This window comes from Pan paniscus, chromosome 1 (genome assembly GCF_029289425.2).
Source record: "Pan paniscus chromosome 1, NHGRI_mPanPan1-v2.0_pri, whole genome shotgun sequence".
Taxonomy (NCBI): Eukaryota; Metazoa; Chordata; class Mammalia; order Primates; family Hominidae; genus Pan; species Pan paniscus.
The window spans coordinates 167,172,737-167,193,112 of NC_073249.2; the positions used below are offsets into that span (position 1 = coordinate 167,172,737).

The following is a 20,376-nucleotide window of genomic DNA, read 5'->3' on the forward strand; positions in this document are numbered from 1 at the left end:
GGACTGGTGAAATAAGCTATAATATATTCTATTAGGTAGAAAATTATGCAGCCTACAAAAATGATAAATAAGGAAGTTTACTACATATTTTTGAGTATAGGAAAAAGGTCTAAAAAGATAAAACTTTATGCATTGTATAATACGTTTTGTAATTTAAAAGTATAAAATGATTTTAAAATATGTACAAAAAGACTAAGAGAATAGAAACCATAATATTAAACAGTTAATAAGTAAATAATTTAAAATAGGTTATTTTAGGATAACAAGATCAATGTTTTCATATTTTCATTCATCTTAATTAAATTTTCTTATTTTTGTCCCCAATGAACATGAAATGTTAGTATTCCAGACAAAGAAAAAAATGCAAGTAAACTAAATTGAATGCACCAAGAAATGGGATGATTTCATACTTCTGAACATCTACAGTATTTCAGTTTTTCCTAACCTCTGGAAACTAAAATAATGATAATCAGCTTTATTTTGCAAATAGCAAAACTGTTATTTATCGTGACAGAAAGCCAAATAGAGCTAAAAAAAAATCACAGAAAGTTGACTCTTACAAAATAAAATAGAATGGGAGACATGTTATATACAAAAATCATAGGCTCTGAAATGCATAACAGGTGATGAGTATAACCAGCCCTAAATGAAGTGAATTTCATGAAAAAGAACAGAAGTAGAGGTTTCAGCTAAGCAATGAGGATGTTTGCAAGGAATGACCTCAAGGGTAGACCACTGCGGTCAGCATGGATGGTTTATCTTGTGGGCACACATTACAGAAAGGGTGAGTAATCACAGCTCTCAACTGGCCACTTACATGTATTGGTCTTGAAGACACAGGAGTCTGTCTGGAACGTGACAGGGAAAGTTGATGGTGGGAGTGCATGGAGTCAGTGGTTTACAGGGGTGGCAACACTCAGTAGTGGGAGGAAGGAAGGTCTGTGATTAATTGGCTGATTCCAAGGGCTTATTTTCTTTACACTGGTACTCCCCTTAAAATGACTGCTGAATGCATTTTGATCTCTTGTCACTGTCTCCTTTTACTGATTTTTGCTTCAGATGCTTCCTCCGCTCCTTTTTTTCAAGGGTGGGGGGTGGTGGTTCAAGACAAATAGCACTGCTGGAATTAAAGCTTGTTTTGTCTAAATAGACTTGAATAAAAACTGCCCCTGAAGATAAGAAATTACAGAAAGCTAATGACATCTGCAGGGGGCCTGAAGGAAACAGAAAGTGGAGAGCCATTTCATGTTGCTGTCTCTTTGCCATTTGATTGAGTTTTCTCTCACAACGACTTGAAACTGCTTCTTGTTTTATTTATTTGTCCTTGTATTTCTTAGAATCTTTTAACTGTCTGTGCTTAGAAAGTGTAAGCATAGTGATATTTCATAAACTTAGTTTTTTTCCAGTTTATTGATTTTCCAGGACCTGGGAGCCTAGAGAAGTGTTATGGAACACTCTCAGCTTCTAATTACAATGATTTGTTTTCCAAGATATTCAGAATTATAGAGGATCATTTTGTACTCTACTGATGATGGGGGAGGGATCAAGTAGAAAGGTCACAGAGGTCAAGACTACAGGGATTCCACATTCCTAAGAGTAAAGGGAGGGGAAGTGAACTGCCTTCTTTGTGTCCCCTCCCACCTATTCAATAGCTAAACTTTTACTGTGAGAGCAGCATATCTGTGGCTTGATTCCATATTTTTCATTAAACCGCAGATATAAAGCTGATCATGATTTGCCTTCAAGAATACTTGTCCACAAGGAGACTGTACTCTTTAGTAAAGACACAGTTTTGAAAACTACTAAAAGGAAAACACCCTTTCTAAAGAGGGACAACTCTTTAAGATAGTATTAGTCATTGTATTCTTTAGAATGAACAAATGGCTATGTCAGTATCCTTTGTGAGATCCGAATTTGACAAAGAAATAGTAAGAAGACTTTAGATGTCTAAAGGGAGAGAGAGAGCAGGAAAGGACAAGGGAAGAGAGACAGAGACAAACTAAGAGAAGGAGAATCTGAACGGATAAAAGAACAAAAGAAGGAAGCTAGGAATTGTCAGCATGTTTCAAAATTTGCAATATCAATAGATCTTGTTGTTGGCCAATCTTTCATTAAGGGCCCACCAGAAAATTCCATCCAGTCTCCCTTCCCCTGATAAAATTCTCCCGCAATTGAGATACACAGAGTCTACAAAAGCTACAAGTAAAATCTACAGCTGTGGATCCACTGGTATCACCCAAGAAAGGTATAGGACTCTACCCCTGGCTGAAAATCATCCATTCAGGGGCCTATGAAAACCCTGTCTCCTCAAGCACATAAAAGTTTTTCCTACCTCTACTGTCTGGGTCCTCTAGATTCTTCCCAGCCTTCCCAGAATCTGAAGGAGGTGACTCTGGCTGAGTCTACCAAAATTGGCCTATCTAGATAAGAAGTGAAATCCTCCATCTAACCACCAGATGTGTGGTCCATGAGAAGATAAAACATCTGACTTGCTGGAATAGTTGAGGTGCTGGCAGGAATTGCTCAACTTTCTTAAGGAGGGAAAGGCAGGTACCCTGCAAACCAAGCCAGGGTCTCTGAAGTTCAAAGAAAAGACTGTGTTGAAGTTCAGGTTGAAAATATGAATCACAGAAAGAAAGCAATTCAATTTTGCCTCACCTTGCCAGAATCTGGAGCTGGTCCTCAGACCTGGGGCACAAAGGTTGGCCCCTCTTCTTTGGAGGGGAGCAAATGATGCCAAGTCTACATGCATTTTCATTTCCAAAGCAGTTCCAAACATTTTATCATTCTAATGATATTGATTACACCTGAGAGGTCACTGGAACTTTCAAAGGCTCTTTATCTCGATAGTCCCATATGGGTGGCAATTCTTATTTAAACATTAAAAAAAATACATAAAACAGACAAATAAAACAAGCACCCAGAGAGAACAAGTGACATCGTCTGAGGACAGTAAAGCAAGCACAGAGCTCCAGACTATGGGGAGTCTGTCAGGTAAGTGATGACAGATAAGACCTCAGGACTCTCTCAGCTGGGGGCTCCCTTTACTAGATTGTGTCTCCTGAAAATGATCAGGACAGGCACACACATCCTTGGGTTGAATAGGAGACATGAGCTTGTCTTTACAATGCTGTGAGCCTTGCAGCTGCTACTCAAGTCATCAGTTCCAAATCTGATCTACTATATCTTAGATTCTGTTCCAGAAGACTAACAGCAAATCTCATGTAGTCAAGACGTCAGTGTGGAATTAAGCTCAGTTTCCCATTAGGGGAAGATGTGAGTGGAATTCCTTTGGAGCTGGAGATCCCAGTTTTGAATAAGATATCAATGAAGCCATGAGTCATGGTATGATGTATCTAGTACAGCAGCCTCATCTTGACAGGCTATTCTCTGTTTGAGCTACAGACTATCTCCTGGTTTGTGACCTATGGCATTTCTTTTCAGAAAATACACCACTGAACACTGAAGAAGCCAGAAAATATTTTTAAAGAAAAAACAAATCGAACAAATTAGAAAAAGAATGACAGGATAAGATATAGATCCAGAGAGACCTTCATTTCAATTCTGCTTCTGCCCTTTCTGTGTAGCCTTGGACAAATTACTTAAAACATCTCTGAAGCTTGGCTTCCTATCACAGAAGGATAAAAACATGCATCCTGCAAGCAGGATGACTGTCAAGGTTAAATGAGGTGTCTTATCTCAGGCTACTATAACAAAATGCCATAGACTGGGTAAACAACAGAAATCTATGTTCTCACAGTTCTGGAGGCTCAAAGTCTGAGATCAGGGTGCCAGCAATGTCAGGGTCTCGTGGGAGCCCTCTTTTGGCCTATAGAAATGGACTTCTTGCTGTGTCCTCACATGGCAGAGAGAACAAGCAAGCTCTCTGGTGTCTTTGTATAAGGGCCCATCAGACCATCATAACCCATCAGACTAGGCTCCTGCCCTCATGATTTCATCTAACCCTAATTAGCTCCCAAAGACCCACCTCCATATACCACCACATTGAGGGTCAGGGCAAATTTTGCAGGAATACAAATATTCAGTTCACAACACAGAGTAACCTCTGCAGAACCTTAGTAAGCATCCCCCCTGTTTTAACTATTATAATTTGCCACAGGAAGGGCAAGATATTTAATTGTGAGAACATCTCCGTCAGCTGATACACTAAAATAATAATTGACAATTCATTGATATTTCAACAACAAATATCTCCATGTGCTATTTTTGAGAAAGGACGAGACTATCCAGAAAAAGTCAAGAATTGAACTATACCATCTTTGTTTAAAGACTCACTCAGAACCCACAAGAATTCATGAGTGGATTTAATTCCTTGTGAGGGAGATTTCACAGTCATTAGTTTCAGAGGCTTGGATAGTGTGTAGTGTACCACATTTTCCAAAATGCAGTACAAACAGCATCACACTTTTACATCTGTCTGTTCCCAACAGTGTACTCTTAAGTTTTGGATCTCTATTGCCCAATCTCTGTGGCTCATGAAGCATTGTTATAGGTATTAGGAAGATTATACAAAAAGCACCTAGCACAGTGTCTGGAACATAAGAGGTTCACAATAAACAAAGCTCTAATTACTGAGCTACTAGCTACCTGGCTTGTAGTCCTAAGCTTGAGACCATGGGCAAGTCATTTGGACACTCTGCTGCTTTGCTGAACAAATATCTCTTGAACGTTCAGTTGAGAAGTGGGAGCCAGACTTCCTGATTCTGGCATTTACTAGCTGTTTCATTTAGGCCAAGTTATTTAACTCCTTTATGCCTCAGGTTCCTCAACTATAAAATGGGGATAATAGAGCTGTTGCAGGGACTAAATGAGCATGCTTGACACACAGAACTCACGATGTGCTGTCAATTACTATTACAGATAAAGGAGTGGAAGTACAGAGAAGACTGTTTAGGCCACAAGAGCTGGTAGGTAATCAAGCTAGGATCTGAGCCCAGGTGGTCTAATGCCAGAGCCTGTATGCTCTTAGCTTCCATACCACATTCATTGTTTACCTTGTATTATTTTAGCACTCAAAACCTCTCCACAAAGCCCCATGTGTGCAAAGTCTTTCGCAATTTGGTGGGAGGAAAAGTTTTCCCTCTCACCAGAAACTAGTATGTTTCCTCTTTTTGAAAGTAAGAATTATGCAATTTATCATGTGTTCTTTTTTGTCTTGCCTGCCAGGAAGCTCAGAGCCAAATTATGTGTTTAATCACAGCCACCAAATTGTTTCCTTCTTCCTATATCTTTGTTCCTTATTTTCCCTTTTAATTCCTTTTTTATTTAATACTGACAGTTTCATTTGTGTCTCTTGTTGATAGAGGCCTTCAAGGTATTTGGAAAATGGTGAGGTTGACATAAGCAAATAAAAATCTGAAATACACATGAAACACTGAAGTTTTGAGCCTTACCTGTTTCATGTGCTCAAAGAAAAGTGGTCAAGGGGAAATTTAAAAGGAATAATTTAAAAGGTATTTTAAAGAAGAAAGAAAAAAACAACTGAAAAACAGAACGACCAACACGAACTGAGGCCAAGTCAAATGAAAACTGCAATAAATATGTCTGAGGCTAGAAGTGTTTGTGCTTTCCCTGGCTGGAACCTATCATTTCTTAATTATATCCTGTGTGTATTTTGTAAAATGCGAGCTGCTGTCAAGAGGAAGGATGGCCTCAGACAGGGGAGGAGCCACAGCCCACCCCCTGGTCTTCACATACCTGTACAGAAGCGAAATCCCCTGAGGCACAGGCACCCAGAATAGCAGCACCCACAAGAACGGACTCCACCTCTTGCGACAGGACCACAGGCATGCCTGCGCAGGACAAGGCCACACCTTGGTTAGGGAGCAGAGCCAGGGGAGTGTGAGGAGCCAACAAGCAGCCGCAGTGGCAAAAACACCTGACATCAGGGCAGCAGCAGGCCCCCCGCCCGACTCCCCGCAGTCCTCCCTTCCTTATTCCTTGGGATTATTTGGTTCTAAAAGATTTCACTGCCTGTGCCTGCTGGTGCAGTAGCCAAGGGCCCAAGGGAAGCAACACCATATATATCAACTCACGAGACCTCAGTGCCCAGGTTTTTCAGGCGTCTGCAAGCTGCTACCTGCCATTTGATTCAAGTTCAGATCCACTGATGTTTATTAAGTGCTCTGCTGGCCGAGGGAATACTGAGATGAATCGGACTGTGCCCTGCTATTCAGGTTTCAGAGGGAGATGGATGAGAGAGATGAAGGCTACGGAGGGGGTTGGTTCTCTAACTGAGATGTGCTAAGGGAAAGGAGATAGCAAGAGAGGGTGTGATTCATCCCTCCAGGGGCTTCTCCCCTCTCTCAGGGTGCATGCCACAGCCCTTACAGTGGCTGACAAGGGGCTCTCCCTCCCAGATCTGGCCCCACTTCTCCCCCTCTGATATCCTCCTCTTCTCCTTCCAGCCACGTAGTCCTGGCCTCCTTGCTGCTTCCTGAGTGTGCTTTGGGGCCCTTACCCACGCTGTTCCCTGTCTGGAACACTTCCTCCTAGATGCCCACATGCTAATTGCCGGCCCATCCTTCAAGTGTTTCTGCAAACATCACCTTCCTACTGAGCTTTCCCTGGCCATCAGATTTAAAATTACAACTTCCCTCAACACTCCTTACCCCCTTAACTGCTTCATCCCACCTTCCAACATCGTATTTTACTTACTTATCTTGTTTAATGTCTGTCTCCCCTCCAAAAACTTAAGCTACTTGAAGGTAGGGACTCTGTTTTGACTACTGCGGAATCCCTGGCATTTAGACCAGTATCTAGCACATGGTAAGTGACTGAATGATGAGTCACTTACATTTCTGGGGTAGCGGTCATCACAGATTACGGTGGAGATGAGGCTTAAACAGGCATCTGAAGGGTGAGCAGGAGTCCACCAGGCAGGGAGGAGCCCTCCATATGCCAATGCCCAGAGGTTGAGGGTTCATGGTAGGTTTAAGATTAATAGAAATAATTTAGGATTCTTAGGTCTATAATGTATAGATTAGTCTGCTAATCGGGAGATGGCAGCAAACTTTACAGAGGTAAACTGGTGGTGTAAAAACTGTCTTCTACTCAAGCCATAAGAGTTATTTTCCCAAAGCTTAGATTTCTTTTCCTATCTTGTCTGAGAAGACACTCTCTCTACATCCCATTACCTCCCCCACTCAATTCTTTCCTCCAGCTACCCAGACGAAAAGGGCAGGGGAGTAAATTCCCACAGACACCCCAGAGAATTTAGGAATACCAGCTCTCAACTGGGCCAGGGCTTAAGATGTTGCCAACATGGTGTCAGGTGGGGTGGGAATGCTGGGAGAAGCTCAGACCTGAGTTTATTTCCTGGTTCCACTAGCTCTGTGTCCAGTAAGTCTTTAAGCCTTGGTTCCCAAATGCAAATGGGGATCATCCCAAATGCAAAATGGGGATGATGATAAGATGTACCACACAGGTGTGTTGTGAGGCTTAATGAGAGGGCACATACTTGGTGCTTAGCATATTTCCTGGCCTACAGTAAGCCCCGGAGAAATGATGGCTGCTACTGTTAGAATTCAGGTAGATGGCAAGTGAAGCCTCTATGCATGTACTAGACCTGGACTAAAAACTGGATAAGTGGGGAAGGGACAATAAAGGTTCCCATCAACCATCCAGAGGGGAAGGACAGATGCCAGGCCACACTGCAGGGCTGTGCTGACACCAGCAGGAGAGCACTGCAAGCCGTTGAAGAATCCTAGGAATGGTACAGATGGGTGTGCGACTATGACCATCAAGCCTTCTCTATGGACCTGGGACGTTTTTGAAGACAGTGCCTCCAAACACCATTCACTTCCCGGGCCTTCCTACCCTGCCAAAAGCTCCCTGAGTTGTGAGCAGGGAGGAACTACTCACAGGCCCCTCCCCTTGCGAACCAGAGATGTGAGTGAACCTGGTGAATCCCCTATCAGCTCTCAAGTTGCTGCCCAAAGTGCTCTGAACCCAGACTGCCAGGGTTTGAATCCTGGCTTCCCCACTGACTTAGCTGTGTGATCCTAGGCAAGTTACCTAATCTTTCCGTGCCTCAGCTTTCTCATCTGAAAAATGGGGTTAAAATTCCGCCTATCTCATAGAGTTGTTGTGAGAATTAAAACTGCTATTATAATAAGGCTCTTAAAATGGTGCTTGGCTTAGAGAAAGCACTAAATTAGCATTAGTTGTTATTCTTAAAGCTTACCTTACTTCTGAAGTCTCTCCTCACACCTGTTACCCAGGGTGAAATCAATCCACTGCTTCCATCTGCCTCTAAGACCAATCCCACCTCTTCCCTTCCTCCCTCCACCTACTCTGAGCCTGGGAGACTGGCCAGTGGGGATCACAGCTGTGGGCCCCTGCCCTCTGGTTTCATCCTTGGCTAAGCTTCTGCTGGGCTGCCCTCTTCACACATCCCACCAGGCTCAGATTGCCTGCTCCCTATCCTCACCCTTGTGAGCCCAGGGGTGGAAACACTGTTAGTATCCCAAGGTACTTCTTGGTTGTCTGGGCTTCCAGCACCCTGCCCACAGCTCTGTACACTGACTATTCAACTTCCCTCCGGTTAACCTAACTGGAGTGTGTATCTGTTCCCTGCCTGGACCTGACTGACACCGACACATTTTGTCCTCTGGGTTCCCACTCTACTCACTCTGGATATTGGTCATAAGACCAAGGGCACTTTTTCTGTGTTTTATAAAGAACCTCTTGGCTGGACATTACTGTTCTTCTTAGCATCCCTGTGCCAACCTCAGGGCTTGGCACACTGGTGTGCACAGAGAATGCTTTTGAGTGAATAAATGAAAGAACAAATAATTAAAATAATGAGTAAGACCAGAAGAGGGAAACCCCTACTGAAACTACCAGTACTAAAAAATAAAACTTAGAAGAAGGAACATTTAGTCCCAAGTCAGTGGGGGAAACTTAACAATTACTTAGTACATACCAAGTATTTCTTGAAACCACAGTTAACCAAATGACCAGGGTACAAGGAGGTTCTTTCTTCTCATGTAGACAGCATTTCCCAAGCTGGCAAGGCCCCGCTCTCCCTGCTTGTACAGAGCAGGCTGTTCTCAACATGGCAAAGATTCACTTTCAAAATAATAAGCTGCTTTTTTTTTTTTTCCCTCAAATGCCCCTCTTTCTTTTTGGCATGGGGCTTCCTAGATGGAATAAGAGAACTGACATTTACTGATCACCTACTTGGGCTAGGCACAGAGTTTGATGCTCACAAACTCGCAAGCATTTATTCCTCAGCAGTGATCTACCTGAGGGAGATGATAATGTTTTTTGATTTGTTTGTTTCAGAAGAGGGAACTGAGGCTCAGAGAGGTAAAGTAACTTGCCCAAAGTCACAGAGCTGATCTGCTTTTTCCACTGTTCCACACTATCTCCAAAAAAATCTCCCAAATTCCAATGTGTTTTTCACATGCATTTCTGAGAATCATGTTCCAGGTCGACAGTCCTCCCTAACTCTGTCTTTGTAGGAAAACTAGAGCAATACAATGTTTAAAGGCACCAATGACACTACCTCTATACTGGCTGCTTGTGTACGTGCCTTTTACAGGGACAAATGCAAATGTGTTCTTTTCTCTGAGTGCTGGGTGAAGGAGAGGAAGAGGGCAGCTTTGGCTGGAATGTGAACTATTTTATCTGATGCATTAATGAGTTTAGCAGAACCCAAAGCATTCAAAGGCAGATGCACTTTGCCATCACTTGTCAGTCACAGGCTTCCAAAGGCAGAGGAATTCCAGGCTAAAGAAAAGGTCCCTTTGTCTGGAACTGTAACTGGTCCATAGTTAGAGACAAAAGGTCCAGTTTCAATCGGAATCCAAATAACGATTAACAGCCTTTTCATTCAACAGCCTAGAGGAGAACAGTTTCCAAAGCAGAACTTTCTGTGAAGCCGCTGCACTACCCCCCGTGCTTCTGAGTCAGCCCAGGGATGTAGGGCCTGGAAGATGACCCATTTTCACAAAGTCCAGGGCTGCAGCGCGGAGTCAGTGCCGGGGTCACTCGCAGCTAGCTGTTCTGCTCTGGGAGGCCCTGTTTCCCATTTTCTAGAGTATTGTGTTCTCCAAAGCTGACTTTCATCTTTCCTCTTGCATCCAGATAGGAAGTTTTTTGGCTATCAGAAGGCTGGAAATTGGGGTCGGGTGCGGTGGCTCATGCCTGTAATCCCAGAACTTTGGGAGGCCAAGGCGGGTGGATCACTTGAGGTCAGGAGTTCAAGACCAGCCTGGCCAACATGGTGAAACCCTGTCTCTACCAAAAAATACAAAAAAAAAAAAAAAAAGAAGTCTAGAAATTGGAATGTCACAGATCATATTTTAAGCTTGAATGTTATCTGAACTAGCCAGCTGATTTTTAGATAAAATGTTATGGTTTTTCTCCTGAGGACAATTATAAGGCAATCTGGGCTCTTTTTATGTCTTTCCTCCTTCTGCTTTGAACGGCCCACTTCTATAGGGTTTTGGACATCTCAGGAAAGTGGGGTCATCATCAACTGGTTACAAACTTGGCAGAAAAGTCAAGAAACCTGGGTCAGCAGTACAGTACAAAGGGACGGTGGGCCCAGACACACCACAGTTACAATATTGGTCCTGCCCCATACTGGCTGTTTGACTTTAGATAGCCAATTTAATTCACCTACCCACCCATCAACTTGCTTGTCTGTAAGATGGGGGCACCGATTTCTACCTTTGGTGGTATGGGAGGATTAAGTGTCTACAGCGTGATTCACACTGACACATAGTAGGTGCTTGGTTAATGGTAATACTTTCTATACTTCACATCCCAATAGTTCTGCCCTTAAACTGTAGGCTTTTTTTTTTTTTTTTGAGATGGAGTTTTGCTCTTGTTGCCCAGGCTGGAGTGCAACGGCGCAATCTCGGCTCACTGCAACCTCCGCCTCCCAGGTTCAAGCAATTCTCCTGCCTCAGCCTCCCCAGTAGCTGGGATTACAGGCATGCGCCACCACGCCTGGCTAATTTTTTTTTTTGTATTTTTAGTAGAGATGGGGTTTCTCCATATTGGTCAGGCTGGTCTCGAACTCCTGACCTCAGGTGATCCGCCCACCTCGGCCTCCCAAAGTGTGGGGATCACAGGCGTGAGCCACCGTGCCCGGCTGACTATATGCTTTTCTTACTGTCCTCAGACTTGTGCCTCAGTCTGCTTATCTCTAAGCTGGGAATAAGTGACTTACTTAGTTTCATCTCATGATGTGCAAAGATCAGTTACGTCCATCATGTTAGACAAGGCTGTCATCTGCAGGAATCTGTGTGGCTTGGAGGGGGATGGAGGATACAATGGGGCAGGGACTTTGACCTGCCCAGAAGTCAGAGGTAAGAAAGTAGGGGATGAGGGACAGCAAAGGATAATGATAAATGGAGGTAGGGTCAAGTGGGCTCTTATCAGGCTGGAGTTGGGACTACGGGATGGGTACAATCCTCCCCCACTTTCCCTCCCCTTGCCCTGCCCTGGTGGTACCTGGCCACCCAGGGATGGGTCCTGGGAGAGAATGGGTCTCCAGTCCCCAGGAGACACTAGAGGGGCAAGGAGTAAAAGGGGTGAGGGTATCAGGTCCAGAGAGACAGAGGTCCAGGCCACTCTCTGCGACAACAGAAAGCCTCCTGCCAATGGGGCCCCTTCCTTGGGTCCTAGGGGCTCTGCTAAGGATCCTTCTCCCCCACTGTCTGCTGATATCACAAAGAGCTCAGCCCATTATTTGTGATTCCCTGCATCTCTATTATGATCCCTGATTCTGATGAGCTGAGAAGGAATCACAGGATCTCAGGGTCTTAGGGCTCAAATTCCCAGTCTGCAATCATACCCACAGTCCTATAGCATCCAGCCTCTGCATTCTTTCTTCAAGACAGCTTTCTTATCACTTCTTCCAGACCACATGCCCTGAGCTGCCATTAGGTCCCAAACCAGACAAGGTGCCCCACTATGTTTCCATGATACCCTGTAGTTTTCTCACTCCAAGCTTTTGCCATACTATCTTTAATATGCCTGTTTGCTGTCTCCCTTCCTCAATAGACTGTGAGTTCCTGGGTGGTGGGGAGCAAGAATCATGTCCTATTCATCTTCATATCTTCAATATCCTCCACAATGTGTGGATCAGAAGAGGTACTCAAAACTGTTGTGTAAACGCTTGAATTAAGATCTAGTCCTGGCCAACTTCTCTCGTGTTATTTCTCACCATTATTCAATGGTTGGATATACACGGAAATCACTTTCTCCATCATGCATATAAAGATGTCATAGAAGTCACTTTCTCCATTGTGAATATAAAGACTTCAGGGTTATTTTAATAATCTGGCATACCGCATATATCCTCCTATTCTCACTTCACCCAGAACTTGGCCATGCCCATTTGCTGCCAAGCCAAAAAGTGACCTTCTCTCCTCTTTCCCAGACTTACCAGTAATGTCCGCATGCATTTGCACAAAAAGGGGATTCTTGCTGAGGCCTCCACATAGGAAAAGAGTACTGATTGAGTGCCCTGCTGCCTCCATGGCTTCTATAATGAAGCGAGTCCCCAACTTGAAAGGAAAAGCAGAAGATAGCATCAGTATAGTCACAAAAGTAAACACTAGGGAACACTTCTTAAATGTTTACTCAGTGCTAGACACTGTACTAAGCTCTACATACACTATCTCAGAAAGCTGAGACTCACAGAGATTATGTTGTCTATGATCACACAGTTAATTAAATCGCAGAGTGGGAATTTCAACTTGGGCCTGACTGATTCCAAAACCCTCTTAATTACACCATTTGCTTCTATCAGTAGTTACACAACACTGACAAAAACAGTTGACAATGTCAACACAGTTAATGGTAACATAGTTCATTCAAACAGATATTTAATGAGTGTCTACTATAGCCCAGGCCCTGTATTAGCAGTGATTGCAATAGTACTCTGAAACAGAGTCAATGGTATCTTGGTCAGTCTTCCTTTACTAAATGGGAACTAAAGGCTTTTTCCTTAGAAAAAGCACCAAAAAATCCAGCAGCAGAATCATGGAAGGAGGGCTCTAACTGCATAAAGAAGGTGAGATCCAAGGCTTCAGGGTGGCTAAGGGCTAAAATTACCTTTGCTATTCCCTGAAACCAGGTAGTGGTTCTCTAAAAGGAGACTTCTGAGCCTAATCCATTCCCTGGTTGTTTCAGGGCTTCACCATATTTTCAATTCAGCCTTGTGTCTCAGTTCTTGTGCATTAATATCTTCCTAATATGCATTGTCCTCATGTCTGTCTTGCTAAGTTCATTAAACTCAGTAAAAACCATTATTGCCTTAGAGTTATGGAAGTGAATCTTAATGTAGAATTCTTCAGTTTTAGATAGGATAGTTGAACATCTGAAAAATCTTAATTTACTTGAAAGTTCAAAAACTAGAGTTCGAAAATCAAAATTTACTTGGGATAAGGACTAAAAACAAAAAGATGAACTGTGATGTGGCCATAAGGGGGCAGCCACACGGTGATGTCTGAGAAAGGGGCTCCAGAAAAAATAGAGGAAGAGGATTTTTTGGTGGGTAGCAAGTCTTTGAAATGTTTAGAGATTGAGCAATTTGGGGAGATGTCACAGTCCTAAGTGTAGACCTGGGAGTGAATTGCTAAAAAGGAGGGAAGAGAAGTCAGAAGAGATAAGAAAGTCAAGGATCTGGGAGGCCAATGTGTCTCCACAGATGGCACAGCCACCAAGAAGAAGGCATGAGCCAATATCTTGGTTTTTAGTGAAAGTGTGACAGTATTGTTCAGGTTGAAACCTAGGAATGTAGTGAGGGAGAAGAGGTGTTTTAGCTGAGGGCAAGAAGAATCGGAGTTTAGCCAAGGTAAGGAATAGGGTTTTGGGCCGGGCGCGGTGGCTCACGCCTGTAATCCCAGCACTTTGGGAGGCCAAGGAGGGTGGATCATGAGGTCAGGAGATCGGGACCATCCTGGCTAATATGATGAAACCCCATCTCTACTAAAAATACAAAAAAATAGCTGGGCGTGGTGACGGGCACCTGTAGTCCCAGCTACTTGGGAGGCTGAGGCAGGAGAATGGCGTGAACCTGGGAGGTGGAGCTTGCAGTGAGCCGAGATCACACCACTGCACTCCAGCCTGGGCAATAGAGCAAGACTCCGTCTCAAAAAAAAAAAGGAATAGGTTTTGGAAGTCAGGAGGATGCTGCCCTGACCTCACGTCTTAGGGGGGGTTGGGGGTAGAGGGCAAATGGAGCCTCCTTTGACAAGGCTGTCTGGGGAGCTGTCACCCCAGGGGATGGGGGAACCTGGGGACAGAAGTGGTCAGAGGGTGATCTGGGAACCACAGGACATGAAATCCTAATAGGTTTGGCATAAATCACGAGGGACAGGGGCAGTTCAGGAGCAAAAGGCACAGCAGTTCTAGCCCAGAGGTCTTGAGGGTTTGTTGAAGCTATTCATGAATCTGGTAAAAATATGGATTAGGTAAAACCTGGGCCTCCATAAACAATCTACAGATGTAGTGTGTTTAAAAAAATTCAAACATGTTGTGCCATATAAGGCCAGATCCTACATACTAACTAGGGCTGATTATTCCCAGATGTTCTTTGTTAAGCTTTTTGGGGGGTCATGAACCCCCTTGAGAATATGCCAAAACCTACTGACCTCCCCAGAAAAAAAAAGTCACATACAAAATAGTACTATAAATAATTTCAGGAGGTCTACAGATGCCTGAAGTCCATCATGGATCATTTGATGCCTGTGGATTCTGGGCAACCCCAGTCTGCTCTAACGGCATGAATTGCAGTAGCTAAGAGCATGAGTTTTGAATTCAAAAAACCCAGGCTGGCATTTAGGCATTTCACATATTTCTTGTACCTTAACCTTTCTACAACTCAATTGCCGTTTTTTTTTTTTTTTTTGCCATGGGAATAATAGTATCATATTCATTTAGTTAAAAATTCTATAGATTGTCAGAAATGTCAACATGCAAAAAAATTAAAAATGTGGTCTTAGGCTTGATGAAATCTAGTAATACCTACCACACAAGTCTGCTGCTGTAGTCAGCAAACGTAAAACTTGCAGAAGAGTGTCCAGCTCACGAAAGGTGCATACAAGGAGAGTTCTTCTGGTTATCAACTATACGCTAGGCACTCTGCTATGCACTTTAATAGCATCTCTAATCTTAAGGCAAATGTGAAACCTGCATATTGTTTTCCCCACTTAGGAGATATATAATTTGACTAAGCAATACAGTCTGTATGGAATGGGAGAATTGCTGTCTCCTAATTTGTATGGAAATGTCAGGAAAAACTGGTATCTTTGATATTTCTAAAACCAGGGACCTAGGGGCATGCCATTAGCAGGCCCGAGACAAGAATAAAACAAAGCACATTTCCTGGCAAAAGGAAAGAAATGATCCGAATGAGAGGCACTCCCTCGAGAGGGGCTGTGACAGACAGCCTGTCTCTCCCCCATGTGGTATTGTCGGCTGGAATTTCCCACTCAGTCTGGCGGTTCCTTAGAGGACCTTCCCTTTCGGTGTCCCAGACTCCAATCTGTGTAATACTCCACCCTACTGAAATGCCCCACCAAAGGGCTTTGTGTGAAAATGATTTTGTGCTCACCTTTCTGGAAAAAATGTTTTCACAGAGAAATTTAAATTAAAATTAGGCTATTCCACTGGGAATGTACAGAACCGAATGCAAATCAAGAGACTTCAAATGCAAATAGTACCTTTTAAGGGTCTGTTCTGCAAAGAAAACTATAGATGAACAGGCTATGGATAAACCGGGTGGTTGACAGGTCTTTCAATTAAGCATGATCAAGAGAGAATTTTACTTCATGGAGGGTTTTGCACAGTCCCAAGTTAACTTGATTACAATCCTCTTTAATTTCATTTCACCCCTACAAAACAGCACCCAAAGATATGACTATATATAGAGAGAAATTTGCTTAACTTTCAGTTAACCGACAACAAATAAGTGCTCCGGCAATATTCAGGGCTAATGAAACAACATTTTTTTTCCCCCAAGTTGAACATTATGGGAAAATATCTGTTATCAGAATACCTCATTAAAATGCACATTTTTTTGCCTAAAAGATCAGCGCATCCAGATACATTTGCAAAACAGACTGAACCCCTCACAATTCACTTGACTCCACAAAAAAGGCTTATCGAAAAAAATCTCTGTCTTAAAATGCCTTCCTTTCATGGTATTATAAAGGTCATTAAGACAATGGACAGAATAAATATGATAGCTTTTAATACATGTACGGCCCATTAAATACAAGATTGATTTTCCAAGTGTGTGGTACTTGAGAAAATGTAGCTGGCTTTTTTTTCCCCCCTCTCCTGCCTGCATTAAGTTTAACCTCATTTATACATTTCTGGACTTCTGCTGCAGTACTCTTACCAGGAAAGGAACCTCTGTGAGACAATCCTGGCCAAATTAATGATATTTTCTAATATATATTAAGTAAAAACGATTCTTAGGAATATCCGAAAGCTTATTTCACCCATGTAGCTTTTACAAACAGATCAAAGGAAAATGCAGCATGGTAATGTGGAAAGAGCAGAAGCCTGGGAGTGAGATGGAGAAAGGTTCAGATTCCAACTACCATACTCTAGCTGTTTGACCTTGGCAAATGGTCCTCCCCTTGTCTGTAAAATGAGAACAAACCCACCTACTTACAGGGTTACAGTGTTAAGCTACCAGTAGGCAAGGCACTGTCTTTGGTGCCTGGCACACAGTCGTGTCTGATGAAAGGTAACTGTCATTACCACTATGTGATGGTGCCCCTTGGTCCCTCCTGTTTGGCCTCATCCTTCGTGTCCTCCTCTTAGCATGTGCTCAAAAGGGGGAATATCACACCACTCTGATTTTCCAAGATTATTCATTTCAATATAAGCTATTCATTCTACTATATGACTCTTTTATACAATAACATTAACAAATCTGAAAATAAAGTTCCTCAATACAGTCAAATGTCCTTTAACCATGGGAATACATTGTGAGAAATGCATTGTTAGGCGATTTTGTCATGCAAACATCATAGAGTGTACTTCCACAAACCTAGATGGTATAGCCTACTACATACCTAGGCTATATATAGTATGGCCTATTGCTCCTGGGCTACAAACTTATACAGCATGGTATTGTACTGAATACTGTAGGCAACTGTACCACAATGGTAAATATTTGTGTATCTGAACATATCTAAACATAGAAAAGGTACAGTAAAAATACAGTATCATAATCTTATAGGACCACCATCATATAGGAAGTCCCTCGTTAACCAAAACGTTATGTAGCAGATGACTGTACTTCACATGTCTAATTTTGTTTTAGAATGCTGGGGGTTCAAATCCCACCTCTGCCACAAGCTATATGGCCCTGCACAAGTTAATTAATCACACAGAGCCTTAGGTTTCTAGTTTGTGGAATAGGAATTATAATATCTACGTAGTAAGGTTAAATCAGATAATGTGTGTAATGTATCTAGCACAGTGCTTGGCACATATAAAATCTCTTTTTTTTTTTTTTGAGACAGAGTCTCACTCTGTCACCCAGGCTGGAGTGCAGTGGCGCGATCTCAGTTCACTGCAAGCTCCGCCTCCCGGGTTCACGCCATTCTCCTGCCTCAGCCTCCTGAGTAGCTGGGACTACAGGCTCCTGCCACCATGCCTGGCTAATTTTTGTATTTTTAGTAGAGACGGGGTTTCACCATGTTAGCCGGGATAGTCTCGATCTCCTGACCTCGTGATCTGCCCTCTTTGGCCTCCCAAAGTGCTGGGATTACAGGCGTTGAGTCACCACGCCCGGCCTATAAAATACCTCTTAACTCGGCCAGGTGCGGTGGCTCATGCCTGTAATCCCAGCACTTTGGGAGGCCGAGACGGGTGGATCATCAGGTCAGGAGATCCAGACTATCCTGGCCAACATGGTGAAACCCCATCTCTACTAAAAATACAAAAAATCAGCTGGGCATGGTGGCATGTGCCTGTAGTCCAAGCTACTCGGGAGGCTGAGGCAGAAGAATCGCTTGAACCCAGGAGGTGGAGCTTGCAGTGAGCCAAGATCGCGCCACTGCACTCCAGCCTGGCAACAGAGCGAGACTCTGTTACAAAACAAAAACAAAAACAAAAAACAAAAACAAAACACCCTCTTAATTCACTTATTATTATCATCATAATCATCATTATTATTATAAAACAGGACAGCTAAATAATTATCTTTACTACTGATGCACACTTTTTTTCTCTATTTTCATCTTACTATTCATTTCCTGCATTTTTACAGATGTCAGAATTGTGTGCTTTTGACCAAGTTTCCATGCATAAAGATATTTGACTGATTTCACTGAATTGGCCAAGCTATTAGATCAATAAGAAAATTGCTTCAGGAAGATATAGTAAAACTAGTGTATAATCTAAAAGCGCTGTTTAATCAAGTTGACTGATTCCATACTTCTATGTAGTTGCATTAAAGAAGTTATATCCCTTCAGTATTAGTATTATTACTATCTGGAAGGTTCCATTCTTTATTGCACATACATGGTGCCTGGACAAATCTGAGCATTAAAAAAGCACTTCTGTTGGTGGTGTGAATAAATATACATATAGTTTAAAGGAATAAAGTTATGAAAACAGTTGTGTGAAGAAACAGAATAATTGAATATCATATATGTATGTATAGCATTAAACATATTTGCTTAAAACAGGTGTTACTGAAAAATAAATTTTGAATTAAAATTAGATAAACTGATTTTTCCTTTCTGTTAATTCCTATTCTCTTTTCAGAAGTGGCTAAGCCTCACTGGATTAACTTCATTTCGGTTACATACCTGCTGTGAGACCCCAAAAGCCATGATCTACTCTCCTAAAATGCACTTTGTAATATATGCACACACACAACCTTCTGGATGTGATTTCAGGATTAGAACCCTCTTGAAGCCCATCCATAGCCACCTCTAGATAAGAAGATTCTTTAGACAATGGTTAAGCTTTTAGGATTTCATTTCCATTTTTGATTTATCTTTAGTGTAGAAACTCCTAACATTTCAGATTTAAATTCCCCTCTTCCTCCCTAATCATCCTAACCTCACTTAAGCAGCTAATTATCTAAAAACAAACACTTTCATGTTCTAAGGAAGCTTACTATTTAAAGGACCCCTATCATGAATCCTTTTGCAAAGTGAACAATATAATGTATTTTATAAATCAGACATTCTTAACAACTTTTCTTAATGCAAGCATACATAACATCTGTTTGCTTGCTTCTATTTAATTAAATTTAGAAGACAAATTAGATAAATGACAAGTATAATCTTCACAGATTTTAACTCCTTTCAGCTTTTTGTTATGTGAAGTTATTAGTTAAAGCAGGTGAGGCCTTTCATCAACATTTCCTTCCAGACATACAAGAATCTCTTTTTTGCAAACAATCTTTTAATTAAGAATCTCTGTCACAAAAGCATGTGCTGTATCTTGGGGAGCCAGTGGCCTAGAGTATACTGATGGCTCTAAGTCTCTTTAAAAATGGCATTACAGTATCTTACAGCAATGGCTTGAACTGTGGCCAGGTAGAGAATGGCAAGATCATCGAGGTCCTGAGACAGTTTCAATCCGGTGACCTGCAGGGATGAAGGGAAGAAAAGAAGAAGATGGTCAAAAGAAGCTGCCGTGGATAAAGATAGTTCCCATGAAATACGTTCAGATGTGTTTTCTTGCCGAAACAAGTTCATATGCAAATCCCCTTTTTGTGAGCGGAACGTGAAATGCCTATTAAGTTGTTTAATCTCCAGACCTGGGAAAAACTATTCCTTCCTCCCCAAAAGAAAATACCCTGACCTTAAACAAAAACAAAACAAATACCACAGGAAGATTATGTTTGATATTTCTTAGACGATAATTAAATACTTTTTATTTTAAAACATTCTCTTTTCTTACAAATACCTATTTTCTGTGGCTTACAAGAAATCAACACGTAACAGTGGCATTCTAGTACAAGATGATCTTGTTTTGAGTTCTGCTACTGTCAGACTTCAGTGTAACAGCATTCAGTGTTCAATCCAGGGTAAAATAATATGTCTCCTACAAATATTATACCTACTAGGGGATAACTTAGAATCTGTGGGTTGCAAGGGGATCCCATTAAAGTCAATCAGAATCAGATGTTTATATGGAGTATGTCAATCTCTGAGAGAGTCCAGAACTGAACAGGATGCCGGATTTGTATGCCATCAGGACTTGCTCACAGTCCTGCTTTCATGTCTCCCACTCATCAAGGTGTTCTCTTGGGACATTTCTAAAGGGTGAGGGCTGCTGGGTTCTTCAAGCCGAGCCCAACTTTTGTGGGCATCAGCACCATAGTTCACTTTAGATTATCACATTATAAAA

The 20,376-nt window shown here is 42.3% G+C and overlaps 1 protein-coding gene across 9 annotated transcripts in view; it reads right to left on the reverse strand.

Moving 5' to 3' along the window:
• Positions 1 to 20,376, reverse strand: part of FGGY (FGGY carbohydrate kinase domain containing) — a 459,452-nt gene that overhangs the window by 82,879 nt on the left and 356,197 nt on the right. For 7 of the 9 annotated variants that reach the window (XM_034966174.3, XM_034966202.3, XM_034966229.3 and 4 more), the window contains 3 exons: positions 19,536 to 19,610; positions 12,428 to 12,548; positions 5,719 to 5,813 (listed from right to left, as the gene is read on the reverse strand). In XM_034966174.3, coding sequence (XP_034822065.1) covers positions 5,719 to 5,813; positions 12,428 to 12,548; positions 19,536 to 19,610 — 291 coding nt within the window. The remainder of the gene's footprint in view (positions 1 to 5,718; positions 5,814 to 12,427; positions 12,549 to 19,535; positions 19,611 to 20,376) is intronic. The other 2 variants (XM_034966184.3, XM_034966197.3) reach the window with 2 other exon arrangements.